The 22,141-nt window shown below is 38.3% G+C and overlaps 2 protein-coding genes across 3 annotated transcripts; one reads left to right on the top strand and one right to left on the bottom strand.

Annotated features, from left to right (window-relative positions):
* Nucleotides 1-803: 803 nt before the first annotated feature.
* On the top strand, nt 804-11,960 carry LOC123763573 (SPRY domain-containing SOCS box protein 3). Of its 2 annotated transcripts, none has more exons than XM_045750733.2 (2): nt 804-1,526; nt 10,309-11,960. In XM_045750733.2, the coding sequence occupies exon 2, from the start codon at nt 10,335-10,337 to the stop codon at nt 11,133-11,135; it is 801 nt and encodes a 266-aa protein (XP_045606689.1). In that variant the 5' UTR covers nt 804-1,526; nt 10,309-10,334; the 3' UTR covers nt 11,136-11,960. The 2 variants fall into 2 exon arrangements, with proteins under 2 accessions (XP_045606689.1, XP_069160643.1); XM_069304542.1 differs by having other exon boundaries at nt 804-1,418.
* Nucleotides 11,961-14,217: 2,257 nt separating this feature from the next.
* On the bottom strand, nt 14,218-21,054 carry eIF3h (eukaryotic translation initiation factor 3 subunit h). Its single transcript, XM_045750731.2, has 6 exons — nt 20,898-21,054; nt 19,084-19,234; nt 18,755-18,922; nt 16,422-16,624; nt 15,869-16,051; nt 14,218-14,630 (listed from the first exon to the last, which is right to left on the bottom strand). Exons 1-6 carry the CDS (start codon nt 20,970-20,972, stop codon nt 14,415-14,417), a joined length of 996 nt encoding a protein of 331 aa, XP_045606687.1. The 5' UTR covers nt 20,973-21,054; the 3' UTR covers nt 14,218-14,414.
* Nucleotides 21,055-22,141: the final 1,087 nt, after the last annotated feature.

Consider the following 22,141-nt stretch of genomic DNA (forward strand, 5'->3'; position numbering starts at 1 on the left):
CAGATCACCAGGAAGACCTTCCTCCACACACATATTTTGGTCATTGCAGGGGGGTAGAAATAGCCTAAGCTACTCTATCCCTTTGAGATGTATTTCTTTCTTAACTCAATAAACATACTTGAACTTGAACTTGGTCATTGCGTCATTCGTATTGATGATCGTCGGTAATTATGTGTTTTCAATTATGTGTACCATAAATCATTTCAAGATTTATTATCATAAATCATTTCAAGATTTATGGAACAAGACAAATATATTAAAGCGACCTCAATTAACCTGTTGTTAAAGGGGCGTTATCTATGATAATACCGCGGTTCTGTGTACGTGATTCCCTCACCTCCTTATCTCTATACTCTCAATCATGTCAACTAAAGGATGCAACCCACAACAGTTGCCTAACTCACGATTACCTAATTTACTGCTAGGTGAACAGAGACACCAGGAGAACGGAAACGTGACTCTTGGCGCCACGGTTATGTTACTTTGATAAACTGTAAATAGACTATTAATATATGTGAACAATAAATTAAGCTCTGTAAACAATTCGTGAATTCTGTAACTTTCATAGCTAAACAAATTTGGGGGTTCAGTTCTTGAGCCCATGTGTGCCTCTGTAATCTTTCCACTACAGGTCAAGGATGGATAGGGGCTACAAAGCAAATGAACTAGAAATCTAGCCAGAATGGGTGTATATCACTATATATTACAGAATATTCACGAGTTCCAACCTACAGGACAAGACGAGAGCATGACATACAATCTCCTATCTAAGGAGTCAAATGTACCAGTTATTTTCACATACCGAGACACTTTATAAGTAAAAGTACCCCCAAGACCTGCTTGTGTAGACAATGAGTCACAATAACGTGGCAGAAGATATAATGACCAGACCACACACCAGAAGATGAAGAAACAACGACGTTTCGGTCCGTCCTGGACCATAATAAAGTCGTAATGGTCCACGACGGCCCGAAACGTCGTTGTTTCTGTATCTTCTGGTGTGTGGTTTGGTTATCAAGACCTAACCAGGTTGTCGCGAGAGACAGCTGTTTATATCGACCTATACACTACCCAGAAATCGATAGATGCAGCACGTGTTATTATTCTTACTCGTCATCGCCTTATTAAATATTAATAATACCAGATAAAGATTATCCACTAAAATGACTTGGTAGTAAAATTAAATTTATAGACCGAACAAAGAGCAATGGTTGCAAGCTAGGAAGTTAAAATGTCAACAATGTGTGTGGTTTGGTTGTCGACTTGCTGGCAACCTCCGCCCTCTGGTGCCGTCCTCACCAACCTCCGCATCCGTACGCTATTTGACGCTAAGTCTTTACACTACTGGCTTTTATCATCATTTATCTTCATCAGGGATTAATGCCTATATCCGAATGAAACGCCAATGATTTCGCGAGGTACGTAAATGACAGTTCAAGGGGAAGACGAAATATATTCAGCACGTCTCCCCTCGGGTTGCTCCAGCTGTTCCGGGTAAACAATCAGACGAGCTCCTAAGTGTTGAGGTGAGTGGCTGTAAAAATTTTCTACGAGAAGTAGGCACTGGTGTTCTTTAATTCCTGCTTGTTGTCACGACCTTGGCTACATACTCATGTACTGGTTAATTCTGGTTTTAATTAACAATATTATGTACACAGCAGTGTGCTTCTGTGCGATTCTCTATGAGGGATTACGACGGAGTGTAGACCAAGAGCTCGTTATGCTTTCATCTAATATCTCCCATCACACAGGATGATTAGTCATACATGGAACCAAGGGAAAACACGATATGAAAGTCTAGTTCACTAGCTTGCACTGTTAAACTTTGGGTAATATATGAGAATATCTTCACTTATCCCTGAGTGAATGGAACGTGGCTCAAAGTATTTCGTACCATTTGGTCTAAAATTATTGATACCCGAGCATTCCCCAATATAGTGCTGGAGAGTGTGTCCCAGTTCTTGCTTATATAGTTTACAACTGGTATGTTCACTATTCGGGGGATTCATAACCAGCAGCCAGTTGCCATAAATAGCGATATTTCAGCCAGGTTGTGGCAATTACAATGTCACAGTGTCTGGTGGATGTTTTATGTTGTCTGTACATATAGTTCTCAATTCTAAACATATCACAATTCTTGATATAGTACTTTCTGCATTTGAGTGTCTGATGGCTCGTCTGTCGGCCTAGTTTCTTGAAATCGTGTGGTTTTGAGAGACTCCCTCGAAGAGCGTAGCGGAGAAGAGTTCCGTGTGACAAGGCAACCCGTTCTCGCACTTTCTTACAGTCAATATTGACTTATTAAATACGTGCATATGTGACATACTAAACATACTAGTTTACCTTAAAAATCTTCATAGAAAACACCGACCTTACCTAACCTTCTTATGTTCGTCTTTTCCCTATTATAACTGTAGATATTTCTGTTCATCTAAATTATTATAAGCTTGGATCGAAGTACTGTGTAGTAGTAGCGGCTTCATTTTTATGTGATATCCCTGTATCTACAGTTGTCTTGTTTCTATGTGCGCACATTCGTAGTTGAAAATAATATTATTATTAGGTGAATGGAGGCATCAGGTTAAAAGAAACTGCCCATTTACTTTTGCCTCAGGTGGGAATCGAACCCGGGTTCGTGGACTGTCTCCCAAGCGCTGTCTGGTCTCCACGTGAGAGTAATTAAGTGTAGTTACAGGATGAGAGCTATGTTCGTGGTGTCCCGTCTACCCAGCACTCTGTCATATAACGCGGTGACACTACTGACGGTTTTGGCCTCCACCACCTTCTCACCTAACTTGTTCCAACCGTCTACCACTGTTTGCAACGGTGAACTTTCTAATGTTTTTTCGGCACCTTTGTTTCCTTAGTTCGAACCAATAATAATAATATCCTTTTGTTCTTTAAGTTGTTTTCAAAAATTTTGTCTACACCTTTTGCTATTTTGAACGTAGTGATCATATCACCTCATTTTCTTCAATCTTTTAGCTTATATATATTTAATGCCACTGATCTCTCTCCTCATAGCTCTTGATTTTCAGTTCTGGGAACCATTTGTGTGATTTGCGTGTGCGTGTGTGTATACTCACCTAGTTTTGTTTGCGGGGGTTGAGCTTTAGCTCTTTAGTCCCGCCTCTCGACTGTCAATCAACTGGTGTATGTGTTTTAAGAAAAGCCTAAATGTTTGTGTTGCATTTATAATTCTGGGAAATACAGGCTTATCATCTCTTTCCATTGCCATGTAGGAGGCATGGAGATACCATCATTACTTCCTGGGAAACCCACTGAGAAGCCGCGTGGGTTGGTAAGCGTGTAGGTGCTGATATGAGGAAGCCGGAGTCAAACCCGTATGACTGACATGAGGAATGCAGAGGGTGTCAATTCAGTTTAGTTCATTTATTATGCACACCATGAACAAATCCACAAGGGATTTCGTCACGGGATGCTCTCGGACGCAGGTTCGAATCCTCGTCACGACCCTTGTGGATTTGTTCATCTGATGCATCACGTTATTGTGATTTCTGTGTAATGCACACCATACCCATCCTGTGGGCAGTAGTGGAAAAGATCACAAGAGGCACATAATGGGCTCAGGGACTGAACCCCAAAATTAATTTAGGTAAGCAAGTTTCAGTCTTAAAAAGCTACTTACACGGTTTTGTGTAAATTAGTACTCACCTAGTTGAGTAGGCGTGTATAACTGAAAGGCAGTCATACCTATAGAGAGAGAGAAGATTAAGCCACCCAAAAGGTGGCTTGGGCATGAATAGCCCATATGTGGTGGCCCTTTTGAGCCATTTCCAGTATCAATAGATGATACTGGAGATCTGTGGAGGTGCGACTGCACCCTGCGTGACGGGAGATGTCTCCCGTGAGTCATACCTAGAGGGGGCATGTATATAGAAAGGCAGTGGGTGTGAGGTGTGTATGATAGGGGACGACGGAGGAAGGAACAAGCCAATGTTGATGAGGATGGGATGGCTCCAGAAGGCTTTTACGGGCTCACCATAGCCCGTGCTACTGGAACTTATTGTTCTGAGTAGCGAATCTTAAACAACAACATCCAGAAGGCTCGCAGCTCGAAACACCTGAGCACCACAAGCTTACGAGGGAGAGTAAAGCCCAACAAACTAAGGACGCTGTTGTCTGTCCGCGGAGGCAAAAGTAGCAAAGGAAGTCGGCAGATATGAGGCATAATTGTCAGGAAGAGTGAGGGATCAGCATCCACACCAGTCACTGTTGACAAGTGCTGCAAAGCAGACACCATAAAGCTCAAGTAAAACAAAACGACTGTTTCCATGCAGAAAACTGCTCAAAGTGGCAGCTCGGCAAAAACTAAGTCTAACGCCGTCAAACAGCACAAACCCATGGGTGAAAAGGACCTCTAAGTCCAGCAAGCAGTATGTCGAGGGCAACAGGAAAAGCCGCCTAAATACACTGAAGTCACTGTCAGGTACCGGGCGGGACAGAAATGGTTGGGCGAGTTTCCCCATCACCTAATGCATCTGTTCACCTAGCAGTAAATAAGTACCCATGAGTTAGTCAACTTGCTGTGGGGTTGCTTCCAGGTTAAATACCTGGATATTTAACCAGATATCTGTGATGCTCTGAAGGTTTCCTGAACAAGGAATATTCTCAAATTTTAACTGTATTGTGTTATAAATCCAGGGTTTAAAACAAAAATTATGTCATATACTCGTTTTCTTTGACAAGCTCTAAGGCCAAAGTTTTCTTTAATGTCAAATTCAAGGGGAATATTCACACACTTATTGCGAATAATGCACTGTTTTAACCTAACCTAACCATGGATAGGGAGTGGATAATAGCACTAACTGCATAGTGGTTTTGAAGTGATTATGACAAGGGTACATACTCCCTGAGGACAGGTTGACATATTGTAGCTTAGGAAGTATTTGCTTAGACTTTTTTTAGACTCAGTTGGGTTAGGTAAGGTTAGTTTGGGTTAGGTTTGATTTGGTAAGATTAATTAGGTTTTAAAATCCATCGGCGAACTGTCTTGTATACGATGTAAATTGTATTCTATTCAACATAAGCTTCACAGGCTCAAGGGATTCCAGCCATCCTATCACACAGGAATCTGTCCGTAGAACTTACCTGTCCTCAGCCAGGTTAACCAGCTTGGCGAAGCAAACACCCAATGCTGACCTTAAAACACTGGCGAGAGTCTCAAGCAGCTATAATGACAAATACAGCCTGTCCTCAACAACAAAGGCGAAATGCTTGCTAATCCTTCCGCCAAACCCAGTTATGAATGAAACACTTTACACACGACTCACAGGACGTTCAAATATTTCTCAAACAGTGATTCGCTGACGATCTCTGATCGAAACACAACTCCCTAAATACTTCATCCACATACTTAAAATACAAATAATCGTGTACACAACCTAAACACCTAACCTATCCTATGCCTAACTAAGCATAGAACTTTAAGAATAATAATGTTAGTTTATATGTGAGAACAAACAATTCATTAAAATTGATAGATGCGTCTAGGATCCTGAGGGCGGGCTGTAAAAATAACATGTATTTACCTAGTTGTGATTGCGGGGGTTGAGCTCTACTCTTTCGGCCCGCCTCTCAACTGTCAATCGGTCAACTGTTACTAACTACTAACTAATTCCTCCCCCCACCCTCCCAAACACCCAGGAAGCAGCCCATAACAGCCAACTCCCACATACCTATTTACTGCTAGGTAACAGGGGCATCAGGGGTGAAAGAAACTCTGCCCATTTTGTTTCTCGCCAGCGTCGGGAATACACAGATGTATACATATCTGAATATTTCATTTTCTTAAGATTTCTCCCCATCAACAAACATCAATGGAAAGAATAAATCTCATGCACTGCTTGGACGCTAGATGACTATTTCCTCGGAGTTCAAGCACTCAGGTTTGGAGCAAAATTGAATGCTTTGCAACACGAAGTGCAACCAGGGTGGCATAAACACAATCATGAAGTTGAAATAAAAACAATCAAAGCAATGGCCCCTAGGTGGAACTAATGCTCCAGAGAAAGCCAGCAACACTTATCTGAATACCGTGAAGCAGATAAGAGGGCCAGGAGGGTCTTCAGGTCCTAGGCAAATAACACTAGGTGGAAGTGTAAGACCTCGGGTGGCCTGGGCTGCCATCTGGTAACAGCCAGGCGCATCTGTCGTCCGATTTGTCCCATAGCAACGATCATTTACCTTGGGCAACTAGGAATGCCCTGATCGATTGATAAAGATTAAGCCACCCAAGAGGTGGCACTGGGCATGAATAGCCCGTTAAGGTATGCCGTTTGTGTGTAGGTTAGGTAGGTAAAAGAGGAAGGGGAGGGGGGTGTATGCACACACAAGAAGATTACAATGGGTTGTGAAAGTACATATATTGATGATTAAGTGGTACAAGCTTGTAAAGTCGGTAACACGCATAAATAGCGTTTCGGCAATTCAATTTCTTTCTTTATTATGCACCCCATACCCATCCCGTGGGCGGTGGTGTGAAGGATTACAGAGGCACATAATCGGTTCAGGAACTGAACCCTCTAGTTCGTTTAGCTAAGCAAATGACAATTTCGGCAAAAACAATTTTTTATTGTTTTGGTGAAACAATAAATCTTGAACAAGAAATGAAAGTAATGACAGGTATATAATGATAAAATTTGAGTAAACACAATTACTGTATTAACATTACTAGAGTAAGGTGGTGATAATAAATTATATTATGTAGTTATATCTCTGGAGGCTCTAGACTCTGTAATGTTTATAGATAGTAAAGCAGTGTAGCAAACCACATTATCTCTAATGTGCCTGTTACTTAAATTATCCCCAAGTTAATCCACATTCCAAGAAAGTCTATTGTAACTACCTAAAGGTTCTCATTAATCCCCACAATTGCTAATGACACTGCCCTTGTAGTTGTCCATTCTCCTAATTTATATTGCAAAAATGTTTCCCTGCGATCAATAATCGATATTAATTGTAACTTTGCAATTGAAGTAGCCCTTTCTATGATTGTAATACCTGCCCTATTGGTTATATTGCATACCTGTTGTTTTGTCAAAGAATGTACAGTATATTATTCACTATTATCTCAAGTCTTCTTGACATTGTTATGGTGACTACATTATCTCTAAATATATCCAATCCTAGGATTATCATCTTCAATCTACCTTTTCCTGACTAACACAGCCACTGCTCCTTCTTGTTTTCTTACAACATATTAGTCAAAAGGGATTTGTTACCATTCCATTTTTGCTTTGTGAGTAGCAGTACATCTGGGGTCACCTTCATGTGTTCACTCCCTGAATTTGTTTGCTTTGTTTATAGTCCCATCTATGCGCACATTACTTTAAAGCTCACTTGCCTCTGTGCATTATCACTTTTAAGCTCCCTTTTTCTCATTAATGGGAACAGGAAGCCCTGTTATCTTATCAGGGTCCCCTGAAACAACCGACTATTTCTCGGGTGCAATCCCGCAACAGTTGCCTAACTCCCAGGCATATATTTATCACTATGTGAACAGAGACTTGAATATTCTGAAGTGATTAGTGGACAGGGGGTGATTGGGAAAATATACAGAAAGATATGGACAATATGCATATTATGTGTAATAGACATGATGTAGATAATTTGTCTTCTAACTTAAAATGTTTTGCATAACCTGCAAGTCTTCTTTTTCCTTCTTCAATTATTTGTGTAAGATGGCCCTCTTCCCTCCAGCCACAACAAAGTTGGTTCATACAAGAAATTTCATGGTCCAGAGCCTTAAAAGATGAGACTAACAGTTATATGATAAAAGTCAGCAAACACTCTGAATGAATATTTTACATTAGTGTTCACACTAGAGATATTAGACAACATCCCATTACCCATACAAATGTTTGGAGGTGAAGAGAACGAATTAAAGAATATTCAGAATATTCCCATAACATGTGGCCATAGGTAAGGATAAGGCAGAGGTAAACTAAAATACTTAACAGCCCCAGGTGTGGACATAATTAAATACTAGTCATAAAGGAACTGGCAGATGAACTATGCCTACCACTGAAAATCCTTTTCAGAAAATCTCTGGACCAAGGGATAGTTTCCCCTAGCTTGGAAATATGCAAATGTCACCCTTATTTAAAAAAAGGCATAAAGAGAATAGCAGAAAACTACTGTCTGGTCAGCTTGACTTTACACATCTGCAAGCTCATGGAGAGAATGCTAAGGAAGAAAAGCATTCACAACCTCAGTGAACTATCTATAAAATCAACGTAGCATGGCTTGGTTAAAAATAGATCCTGCCGTACAAACCTGGTCACATTTTTGGAAACGGCAACAAGCTATTCAGAAAAAGGACTTCCGGTAGATTTAGTATACATGGACTTTGCTTAAGCTTTTGATGAGGTACACCATGAAAGACGAGCAAGGAAATTACAAGCTCATGGAATAAATGGTGGAATACTGGAATCAATAAAACAATGGTTAAAGCAAAAAAATATATAAAAAGAATCAATAAAACAATGGTTAAAGCAAAAAAATAAATAAAGGGTCGTCCTAAGCGGAAATGTGGTGAATGGTGTACCACAGAGGTCCATTTTGGGGCCAACCCTTATTGTTATATACATCAATGATATAGATTAGACTACATCATCAAATTTGCAGATGAAACTAAGATGTATAGTAAAGTGGAAAGTGAAAAAAGATATCAAGGCCTTACAAAGAGATCTATATGAACTTATAAATGATCAGAAGATTAGCAAATGGTCTCTTAACATCAAACCTTGCAAGTCACAACTACCAAATTAACATTAACTTACAGCATATTGATGAAGAAAAGGACCCTGGAGGTCTCCAACATTCACTAAAAGTTGCAAAAGTGGGATCTGAAGTAAAAAAAAAAGTTAACCAAAAACTTGGAATAGTCAAGCGCAAGAAAAATAAGGTAGTTATTCAACTGTATAAATCTCTGGTGCACCCCACTTGTATTATTGTATTGAAGCATAGAGACAATCTTCAGAAAGATGTACCTGATTTAGAGAAAATTCAATACCAGGCAATAACAATCATTCCAGAACTAAGTCAACTCTCATACCAGGAATGGTTGAGGGCCACAGGACTAACACCACTGCAAACCAGACATGACAGGGCTGATCTCATCGAAACTTTTAAAATACTGAACAATTTGGAGGACATTGATCTAGACAACTTCTTCAAAAGATCAGATGTGACACAGACAAGGAGCAACAGCTTCAAGCTCAGTAAGGCACAACTACAAGACAGAAAACAGATGCTTTTTTACCTATAGGGTAATAAATACATGGAATTACCAACCCGCCAAAGCTGTAAATGCCAAAACACTGCTGAATTTAAAAATCCTGCTCAATAAAATCACTAGGACAAATAGGGGAGCCTTGACAAGCTGCTGGCTTCCTGTCCTCATCGAGGCCACTAGAGATAGTGGCCCCTCAGGTAAATTCAGGAATCAAATGTGTCTTTAGATAGCATAAAATGCCCTATTGATTCAAATGATTTGCCAGATATCTTAAATAAAAGTTCACCGTCCTGATCCAACTGATGGCTTACATGATGACCCAACCTCATCTTGTTTGTGATCTCCAGTAGGTTAATATAAGCAGCCTATTCTGCAGTGTACTCTTTATATGGTGAGACATTCACATTTTCCTCATTGCCATTCTTATTTTAGTATTCTAACTCACCTCTTGAGCACTTCTATTTATTATTATTATTATTACACACACAAATCACAATAACGTGATACTGTCCTCGACTCATTTCATTTCAGTTCATTTCATCTAGTAGTCGACCCCACAAATGCATTCATAAATTTATACATGCTGTTCATTCAAAACAGGAATTTTCTCAAATATAAATTAATATTATAATATATTAGCATGTATTGTGCATATATAGGCATAGGTTAGTTTAGGCATTTAGGTTCTGTTGGGGATTACTGTATTTGTATTTGTAGTACGTGGGTGAAGCATTTACAGCGTTGTGATTCGAACAAAATTCGTCAGTGAAGCACTTGTTCCAGAAGTGTTCGAATGTCATCAGTTGTGAGTCGTGTGTAAACAGTTTTTCATTCATAATTAATATAAGTAGTGTGTGTAACTTCATTATATGTGTTGTAACCCTCAACCCACGCTGGTATGATCTACGAGCCGCTGCACATTATTTCTATAGTGATACTGGTGTAGCACTAGACCACAATGATAATAGAAAAATAATAACTTATATAAATAATTATGTTGTGTTCAAAATGGTCAGTTTTAATATACAGTAGTACCTCCTAGCCCACAGATGTGATGCAGTGAAGCCTCGCTGCCATGACACAGGGTGATCATGACAACAAAGCAATACCAGAGGCACTCCCAAATGATGCTCACCAAGATGACTCGTCTCCCTATCCGCTGGAACACGGCTGTGATGCCTGGTGGCTCTGGAGCCAGTTACACAAGAGCCCAGAAGTCCTCCTATATGCACGAACTGCTCTTTTCCATCCCAACTGGTCACATGGCACAGCAGCAGTGAGGGGCTCACAACAGCTTAATGGTGGACTTCACTACTGGGAAGTGCAGGTTTCTCAGAGACTCTTTGGCACTGCCGTGATGTTTGGGGTGTGCACAGAGTCTGCACGGTTGCATGCCAATAGCTTTGTCAGCCTGGTGGGGGAAGACCAGTTTGGGTGGGGACTTTCGCACAAAGGATTGATCTGGCATAAAGGGAAGGGGCATCACTACACTGAACCCTTCCAAGAAAACTGCTCCACTACCATCGGTGTATTGTTTGATGGTGTGCAAGGCACTTTGGGATTTTATAAGGATACTCGGTGGCTGGGTATAGCCTTTACTGGTCTCGACACCATTACTGAACCCCTCTATCCTGTCATCGCATCCACTGCTGCCAAGACTAAACTTACTCTGGGTGCCACCAAGCGAGGGTGGACTGGCCTGCAAGACCGAGCCCGGCATGCCCTCCTATCTGCCCTACCACAGCCACAACTCCTCTACACCTTACCACTGCCCCCTGCCCTCAGACATTACCTGGAGGACGACCTACCACCCTCCAACACACATGGCCGCAACAGACTGCTCTCTTCAAACAGACAACAGAGCCTACCCTCTTGATAAATACCACAAGGTGAGGTCTAATATCTCACCTCCAGTATGTGAAACACTGACAAAGGCATCTAGATATTGTTTGCTTTTGATGTTGTAATGTATATATTTTACGCTTTGAATACTTGGTGGCAGGAAACTCTGGCATCAAGGTTATCCTGCTATATGAACATACATGTGATGAACAACAGTAAGACACTGTTTGAACTAAATTTGTTCTTTAAATCCAGATTTTTATCACTAAGGCTTTTAATTCAAACAAGAAAATTATTATGTGCAATAAAATATTAGTATGGACAATATCTGTGGAACATGCTTGTGCCACTATGCTATCTTGCAGGACTTTAGATGAACGCATGATTAGTGCTAAATAGATGGGACAAAGCCAAGCACAGGTATTCACATCATTCAGTATTTTTTTTAATTGTCCTTGCCTTATCATGCAACACAAAGGGTGAACATTTTCCCATTTTGGGGGGAGGGTCATTGTCATCTTAAATAAATGTCTGAAGCATTAAATTATACACAGTATTTAAAATTGAGGTGATGAAAATAAACCCATGAACTGTAGAATCAATCCACACACATTACAGACTCTACCACAAAGTCATTCAGCCCACCAACAAAACAAAAGGCTGATGGGCTAAATTTTAAATTCATCATCTATTAATTTACAATCATCAGTGTTCTGAGGTATCTGCAGCCAACACATCTTTAAATTCATAGTCAAGGATGGTATAAAATAAAGGATATAAAGTAGCATAAATTACGTAAATGTTTAACGGCAAGCATAAGGTGACGTCGGTAAATAATAATACTGTACTAACCTTAAAAATTGCGGCATGGCTATACAAGACAACCGAGTTATCACTAGAGATGAACCTTATATCATTTCCTTTTCTTTACACACACACACACACACTCCAAATCAATTCTGTTTGTCAGGCACCAGGAAAGCTGTTGGCAAATATAGATGTCTTAACATGACCTTCTCTGTTGATCACTTTCAGAGGATGTTTACATCTGATAATGACCCATATACACATAAATAGGTGGTCAAATTACAAGTACAGTACATCTAATATGAGGTCTCGTGTTGATCTTTTTCATTAATATGCACCAAAGTTGTTGAGCAATAAATATAAAAATACGTCCAAAGTGTAAATCTCGTCATGTTTAACTTTTGGTATAACTGATATTCACGCAGTGGCCCATCAAAATAAAGGGGAGCCCACAGCACCTATTTTCTCTAAGTTTGTAAATAATCTAAAAAAAAAGCTCAAATTTTGTGAGAGCATGGTTTATAAAATGACATTTTTCATTACCATATTTTTCTTTTAGTTTTAAATAAATAAATAAAATTTAATGGGCACTTTCAATATACAAAAACAATAACTGAAAAAGTACTAATGTCAAGCAAAGGCCTTGATATATTCTCAATACATATTCATGAGATTTAATTGTGCATAATAGCTCTACCTTACCACCTCCCCCCAAAAAACTTATTCCTAAGGTAAGTAAAATTTGGCACGCATATTATTATTATTATTATTATTATAATAATATATATATATATATATTATATATATATATATATTTTTTTTTTATTATCTCAGGCCATCAATAAAATTTCTGTACTGTGATATTCGCCAACTTTTGCCAAAGCATAAAATCTGAAAAACTCTGCCTATTTAATAAGCCAATAAGGTACTTGCAAACTAGGCAAGGCTGGCATGTTCTGCCTAAAAACCATACCCGATTTTGATTTATTATGTGGACGCGTGCACACACTCCTGACTTCCACAAGCTTAATTATGTGAGACACTGCCTATCTGATAGGCGACACACATGGAGAGTAGACTACTTGTGGTAAGGGTATGTGCTTGCTACATACCTGTGCTGGGGGTCATGGGTAATAATGAAGAAACAATGCCCAATTATTCAACCCTACCCAAGAATCAAACCCAATTGCTATTACTTCTTGCTTGCAAGAAGTAATAGCTAACCTCTTCACCAGAGGGTGCCCTTTGCCTTTGCTGAAAAGCATGGTGCCATTTGCATTTTGATAACATTACGGAGATGTGGAGTGCAAATGTAAATAGATAAACTATTAATACTGATGCTGCATCAATATTAACAAAAGTACTAAAATGATTCAGTCATGTTGAATGAATGGATAATGGGATCAATTGACAATTTCTCTGGCACTCATTGTGAGGTTATTGGCACTTAGAATGATGAACATGGAAGAGAAGTGAATTTGAGAGTAAGGGAAGAGGAAGACAGATGGGCAGATATGGTGAACATGAAAGAAATTGGAGACCAAGTACGAACAGCACCTCAGACAGGAAGGAAACAAGATTGTGTGGAAGTAGTGTTTTGTTTGTGCAATACATAACGTATGAGGACGTCTGAGCACTCATCTTATAAAGTGCTTGCCTAATGTGACAGCAGTTGCGTGTCCTCTTGAAATTGTGGATAGAGGCGTCTTCCACTTACTTTCAGTGTATGCCACCTGACAAGTTTAGAAGCCTTTCCTCATATTTCCAACTTTTGCTTATTGTAAGGGTGCTGCAAAAAGATGATTTACTGAAGTGGTGTTAATTCTCCATGCTATATAGTGTATAAAATATGCCAAATTAGTTTTTTTTTTAATTTGTAACCTTCTATTCGTATACTCATTCTCAAAGCTGATACCTTCCCACACAATGTAAGTGGTAAATATGCTAATGACAAATCTTAATTTTGTAATTAAAGTAAAAACTAGAATATATACAAATTTGGATTGATAGTACTATACCCCCAAAGATATATCAGAAATGAACAATACACTACTACTGCAATCATCAATAAGACGAGCAAAGTATCAAGTTAATGATAAATTAAGTGATTCCATTAGTGTCTCATTCTGAATTAAAAAAAAAAAAAAAAAAAAAAAAAAAAAAAAATTTAGAATAGACAAAATAAATGTTTTTGTCTCGATCACTTATATAAGAGTATTATTTTCAGTAAGGGGCCAGTTGGAGCGAGTTCCAAATTTCACCAGTTTCTTTCAATAAATGCTTACATTTTAGGGTTTAAAAACAAAAGATTTAAATCTTTAAATTGAATGTACTGTATTAGCAAAAATTTTAATGTAGATACATTTAGATAAAATTTAATATTCCAAATCACAGTTCCACATAGGTTAGAAATGAACATGACAATTTATAAATCATGATATTATCAAGTTGGATTGATAGTACTGTACTCTCAAAATTTTCTTAACTATGCCCTTTATTATATAGTCTATTTCTTTTCTTGCTGAAGAGCCTTTGCAACATAGAGCTTGCCCAGAGACTGACTGCAGAATTGAGATATCTGCTTACAGTAATTTGATATCTGGCCCGAGGTGATCATTGCATCTAGACGTGGCAAGGGAGCAATGGGCTTGAACTGTTTGCTAATATCTTCATCAGGCAAAGCTGGCTCACCACGAGTTTGTCGTTGAGCATTCTCAGCAGCCTGTGAAAAGATAAAATTTGTTTATTAAAATTATGCAATCATTTTATTAAGGAATGTTCTGTGATACTGAATGAACACAAACACACAAAAAAAGCATTTTGAGCAAGCTATTCTGTCATTCTCAAAGGTATATGATCCAACAGTATTACAGTACAGTAATACTGAAGGATCACTGGATAGTTTGGCAGTTTATTTTAAGTACCGGTGATACAGAACCACTTTATTGGGTTTGCAAATCACTGTAAATAAAATCAATCCAGCCAGACTTGCCTTAACCTGAAATGTCTGTTCAATTGCATAAGGTGATTCAGAGCTCTGCTGATGTCATGAGCCATAACAGCCAACATTACTTGGTTACTAACCAATAATACACTAGTTTCAAGGAAGCAACTCTTGGGTGAGCACCAACACAACCGAGATCCTGACTTTCATATACTGTAAGCTCAAAAGCATATTTTGAAAATTTGCGTTCTCCAGCTCTCAAGAGGAGGCCTTCACCAGAAGCCCAAATATTTTTTTTTAATAAATTGGCTGTTAGGTTAGTAAGAGCCTACAACTGGCTGTCATAGTCCACGTCAATGATGCTTCAGGAACTGGTTTTGTGAATGTCTTGGGGCAAGTTTACTTGGTTTACTACTATCTACAGACCATGGGGCATCATGCTTAAAAAAATCTGTTTATCTAGCGATCCAATGAGCATATTCCTGAGAGTGGCAGAATGCAAGCTCATAAAATATAAGAAAAGAGAAAGGAAAAGTTATAAGACTTTTTGGTCCAGATATATGAAGTATAGGCAGCTCTGAAATATTTAAAAAATCAAAGACAATAATACAGAAAAGTGAAGATGATAATGATAAAGTCAGCAAAGGAGATTTGAAACAGGTGGATGTTTGTAACTTGAACCAACATTAAATGTAAAAGAATACATGCATCCGTATATACAAACATCTGCACCAGTTTGTGAGCATGCATGCAAATGAAAGAATGAACATTGACTACCAAATTGAGGCAGCGTACAGTAAGTAAACCCTTTCTCTTGCAAGCCAATGAGAATTATGTGGATATGTGTAAGTGGAGTTACATGCAAGAAATAATGTGGAACTAATAATATTTGCTAGGGATTATAGCTGTGCAAGAAAACAAGGCTTATGATATATACAACACAAAATTTAGCAAGAAAATAATCAATCCCAAGGAATAAATGAACAGTTTGAATAAAAGAATGTTATGAGTCTTACCCTTTTCTGCATGAACTTGTGTTTATCTTGTAATTGTTTGGCATTTTGGCGCTGATAATTGTTAAACTTGTTGGCTTCTTGACTGAGATCATCTACATACTCCATAAGACATCTCAACTGACGGTCTAAGGTTGACATAGTACCAAGATCCAAGAACTGCTTTCCTTCACTGCTGGGCATAAGCTAGAATCATAGAATTTTTTTTTTGTAAATATTAATAAATTTTGGTGACAAAATACAGTATTATGCTTTACTTTTGAGATCGACGATACAACATTTTCCAAAGAGTGTTCTAATTAATAACTTATTAAAAAGACAAACCTTGTTGTTTTACATATAAGTAATAGTAGCCAAAGAAGTATACAATTTTGTTAATTATAGGGACTTTTAGGCAGAACTTATACAATTTATATAATGGAAAATATGAATTAACATGAGCTCTCATTTAAGGATTAACCAGATATTTTAGTATCTGCAAGTGGTAATAAACATGAAAGGTAAAATTAAAGGAATTTGAACAGTAATATTATTTTGCTATAAAGTCCAAACAAACCTCATAAAGTTCACACAGAAGTGTATTGACCAAATGCGAGTTCTTGATTACTAAACGAATTTCTTGAAACAGAGACTCATAGCCAAGACGCATCTTTTTGAGAGCCTCAGGGGTATAGTCACGCTCCTGAACTGTATTAATGGCTTCTGGGGTGAGGCGGTAAGCTTTGATGGACAAAAATCCTCTTGCCGTTTTGATAGGATCTGAAATAAAAAGACAAAAAGTTATATTCTGGTAATAGGTCAGTCTGTATGATTGCTGGTGGTCCACATTTAAGTCATCTAACTGCTGAGCCACATCCAAGTCATCTACCACAGAAAGTCCTTGATAAAATCAGCCATTTACTGACAAAATTAAAACCTATAACACTGCATAAAACTAAGCCTATAACACTGCATAAAACTAAGCCTATAATTAGTCAGTGCTCTTAAGTCTTCAAATATAGTATTTCATTTAAGAAAATCAGTAGGAGTCATGAGGAGGATTCGAACCCACACACTGGGTATTCCCAAGTCCACGTCATAGACTGCTACACCGGTCAAAAGCAATGCAACCCGAAATTCAACTGAATTCTCTAGGGGTCCCAAGGCTTCCACTGAAGCACAATCAGGAGTTTTACATATTGCCACAATGCACTCACCAACTTAGGCCTTCAGTTGAAATGAAAACCAAAAAATGCATTCAGCAATTTCTTATTTTTTAATGTGGTTTTTTATACATCATGCAGTGTATATTTAACAATACTCATTAATGCACCCATAATGGTGAATGAACAGTATAAAATCCAGATACTGTTGTGAATATAAAGAAAGATTGTGAGACGTTATGGCCAAGTCAGGCTGGTTCCAAGCATGCCTCGGGCATTTCTGTTCATATCAACACAAACTTTTGGCTCTTCTCAGGTTCCTTATATTGATTGATGAAATGGAAGATTATCAAAAAAAAAAAAATCTATGTAGCCTGAGCAGTGGTCAGCATTATTTCTTACATTCGTAGCATTATGTTCTGATTGAAGCCAAGTTGAACAAATTCTTGGTTTATTTTTATACAAAAATTTAACTTTTTGCATAAAATGAAATTTTATGCAAAAAATACCAAAATATATATATACAGTAAACATCTTGTCATTATCCTAGGCAAGTACAGTAGTACAATGATCATATGATTACAGTACATGAAACAAGGATTTGAAGTTCAATTCTAAATTAGTTTTTTAAGACCTCCCATAACTGCCGAGACACCACTTCGAAGCTATATGAGCACTATGGGCATCATCGGCATTAAAACAATTGACAAAACAAATCCAATAGCAGCATTCACTGACAAATCATCATATGATAACTTTAAGGTTAAAGTGAGACAGTACGGATAGGTTTACTTGGGCAACACAATAAGGAAAACATTACCTAGCAGATAACATTTTGGATACAATACTTTAAACAAAATACTGTATTAAAATAAACTCTACACTGAAACATGACTAAAATTAATTTGAAAAAGATGTCTTGATATTGAATAATCAAATTAAAAACCAGACTTTACTGCTACAGGTAACTGATGACGCTACTGTCTCGTTAACAGTGAGATTACCACTATGGTGTAGGATTATACCAGGTAGCCAAAAGCCTCAAATATCAAAAACGTGCATTGAGCTTCACTCTAATCATTTCAGATTTTTTTTTATGTTTGACTATTATATAACTACTGTATATGCAAACCTCTTATTTTATGGTCAAAATTGATGTAAATGTCAAGTCAATAAGGCAAGACAATATTTCTCTCACACTCGTTATGATCTTATGTATGCGGTTAATTTAAAGTCAATGCAATCAGGTATTTTAAAAGATACAGTATTCACAAAAGAAAGAGAGATGGACATCATTAAGAAACATTGCCTAATACTGAAGGAAACCATTTTAGAATTATGTATAAATAGTAAGGTTGTAATGGAAATTTAGAGAATGACAAATATAAAGATTTGGAAAAGAACAAACATTTAAAAACTATATAGTATTCTTACCAAGAATGACAACAAATACCCACTGCATTCAACCTCATTACAGACTTGAATTGGAACCACCCTGCCATATTGTTTTTGACCTACCACCAAATTTCAAAACACTTTGATTAAAGATAGTTAGATTCAGCCTCATAAAAAAACACTTATCTTGAGAGTATAAAAACTGAACTATTGTACTTTGAAATGGCTTATACCCAACATGATTTCTGTCTAATAATGGACCGACTGCACCTTTACTATAAATACCCCGATTCTCCTCAGGTAAGGGAAGATAAGACCTGTAAATCATGAATAAACATTTGAGATCACTAACCATATATTAAGACAACAGACTCCTCAATGCTGGTTTGATATGAGAACTGTGACTCTAGAAGTTGTGTTGTGATGAAGTTACCCAGCTGTGTACTCTGGTACCAGCCTACACTCAGGTGATCCACATTAACCTTCCTCAGGTGACGCATCATTTCAAGCTGATAATCCTCTGCAAAAAAATATAAAAATAATCATACTTAAACAAGGTTTAAAGTTGCTGGTAATCTGACAACTGTCTGTACAGTTTTGAGATCCTATTATGGTCAATTAACTCAAGATACCCAAAGCTATTTTTAAAGTAATCTTTCCTAATATTTTACATGCACTTGCCTTCATCGACATCATCAGCATGCCGTGGGAAAGGGAAGCAGTTGGTGATCTCCAACCTTTCATCAACCACTAGGCCTAGCAATACACCTTGTGCAACATCAGTGTTGCCTGCACCTTCCTCGTGGCAGTGTTTGATGATTTTCATCAAAGCCTAGAAAAAAAGAAAATGCGAATTATTTGTGTCAAAATACCAAAGTCACGTGCAAAAGTCCAAAGGGCAAGATTCAGCACAGGATTTACAGTATAGGAGTAAGGCAGTCAGGGACGAGGGAAGAACTGATGTTAATAGCCGAGAAGCATGCACCGAGCTCATTTGTGACCAACAGTAATTCAGCAATAACCAAAGATGATGAATGGGTGCTACATAGGGTGGCCATTTCCAAACCCCAAAAAGAAGGACAGCCAATACATAAATTAATATACATACCTATACATACATATGTACTCACCTAGTTGTGTTTGCGGGGGTTGAGCTCTGGCTCTTTGGTCCCGCCTCTCAACCGTCAATCAACAGGTGTACAGATTCCTGAGCCTATCGGGCTCTATCATATCTACACTTGAAACTGTGTATGGAGCCAGCCTCCACCACATCACCCCCTAATGCATTCCATGTATACACACACATGTACCAGCTATGTCCTCCTTCATTGGTGACTGGAAATGGCCACCCTATTGCTATGTCAGGGATGAATTTGCCTACAACATTCTAAATCTTGTTGCAGATACGAGAGGGGTTAACATTCATCTCTAGATACGATACTAGACGAATGATCCCCAATTTGTTTGTTTAGCCAAGCAAATGACTGTCTTGTACTGGCTATTTTCTACCAAACCTTTGAATCTATTGGTGTCAGTGTGTCTTCCATGCAATGTTCACTTACAGTGAATAGGATGAGCTATTTCAAATTCCAAAACAAATAATTTTCATGCTAAAACAGGTTAGTGTAGGATAAGTTGGAGGGCAGCATCAAGGTAGGTCAGGTGAAAGAAAAGGAAGAGAGCAAAAGGAATATGATGTTTGGGAACAGAAGCGAAGGAGCCGCCAATAAGCCCCAGTGAGGCAGCACCTGTACAATATATTAATGCTGTAACTAATTCATCAATGCTGTAACTTGCTCGGCTAAAAAAAATTAGGGCTTAGTTCCTGAGCCTCTCTAAACTTTTCACTACCTCTCACAGGATGTAACATACAATATTATTAATAATTAAAAACATGATAAAAGTTATTGCACAAAAAATCTAAATTTTGTACTTTTTAATTTTGCAGATGGCCCAAAAATACAACCTAACTCTTTCCTAGACCAAGTACCATAAATATATGTACTAAATTAGTTGAATGATTGCATGTTAGGCCTACAATTGCTTATTTATGCCTAGGACATTTTAGGTTTAGAGTTAAGTTCATACCATTTTTTATTTGTATAGAATTCCAAGAGTACAAAAGATGGACCTTTTTGGGGAACAGTTTATATTTTGTACATTCTATCCACAGTATCTGCAGGCACTAATATTCGGATGGGTTGCAGGATTGTCATAGGATGCTGAAATTAAAACAAAATTACCGGGAAATCGAACCCGGGAGGATATTCTAACATTCTGACAAACTCTATACACAAGAACAACAGCACCAAAAGTATCGTCCACAAGCATGACTGTTTCCTACAAGGATGATGGTACAGCGGCAAGACCGCGCACATCATCTGTTCCATGCACCAAAAATGAATGTGATTTTCAAATTCAGATTCACAATTCCCCGAGTTTCCCTGATGCCTTACATGCTCACGGCCCTTTGCCCTTTTTATCAGCACACTCACCAAGCCTTCGAGCTGCACCACATTGATGACACAGCGGCCCGTCTCGGCCTCCCTCTTGCCTCGCGCCGCCGACATGTTTACAAGTGAACGAGGAGGAAGCTGCCCACTACGAGCCTAGCCTCATATACTCCTCTCTGGACTCTTAAATCCACAGTCACGTTTTAGTATCCAGTTTGATATCTAGCATATCGGATTTATATGGATCAATGCATATATTGTAAAGGTATTCGGTGATCTTGAGCACAAATGAGTCATATTTTGAGAACTCATTATATTATTTATGCTCGTTAGGATTAGAACAAAACACCTTCGGTAAACGCAATAAACGGGCGAAGATTTTTTTTATAATAATTTATAATTCATTGTGTTGGGTGAACAGGCAGCCAGTTTATACATAAAGAACATGGTAGGCTTTTTTCGAGGCCCCATCCCCCGGGTCGAATTACCGACTAACTTTTAGGAACCTATATTTACTGCTAGGTGGACAGGGACATTAGATGATAGGAAACGCACCCAACCATTTCTGTCATGCTCAGGAAAGGCCAAAAAGCACGAGTATAAAGAGTAATGACATGTTTAGAACCGATAATTATATGTACGGGCAGCATAAGCATCCACTAGACAGTGTGACATTGTAATTGCTAGAATAAGGCTGGCCGGGATATCGACATCTAATGGCAGGTGGCTGCAGGTAATGAATCGCCCTATGGTAAACATTCCAAATGTAAACTATGTGAACAAGAGTTAGGACATACTCTCCAACACCATATCTCTGATTGCCCTGTTATCAGTGATTTCAGACGAATTGGTATGAGGTACTTTGAGCTCAGTAATTACTTCATACACTCAGAAATATTGAAAGATATTCTTTTGCTGTACCCTGTGCTAGTGGAGGCCTTACATTTCATGTTCCCTCCTGATTCTATGTATGACTAACCATCCTGTGAGATGGGGATATTAGATGAACTTATGACTAGTATTTGGTCTACACTGTAATCTTTCATATATAATAGGGTAGCAGCACACTGCTGTATATACCTAAACTTTTTAATACAAACAAAAAATCTAATCTGGAATTATATCAATTGTGAGTCGAGAACGAATCAGACTGTACTACCGGCTATATAAAGGATTACAGAGTACATATGGAGTAGAGAAATCGTACTCAGAATTAATGGATTAACCTGAATTTACCTGATTATCATCTCACTAGTGGCCTCGACGAGGATAGGAAGCCGGTGGCT

Source organism: Procambarus clarkii, chromosome 52 (assembly GCF_040958095.1).
Source record: "Procambarus clarkii isolate CNS0578487 chromosome 52, FALCON_Pclarkii_2.0, whole genome shotgun sequence".
NCBI classification, from domain to species: Eukaryota; Metazoa; Arthropoda; class Malacostraca; order Decapoda; family Cambaridae; genus Procambarus; species Procambarus clarkii.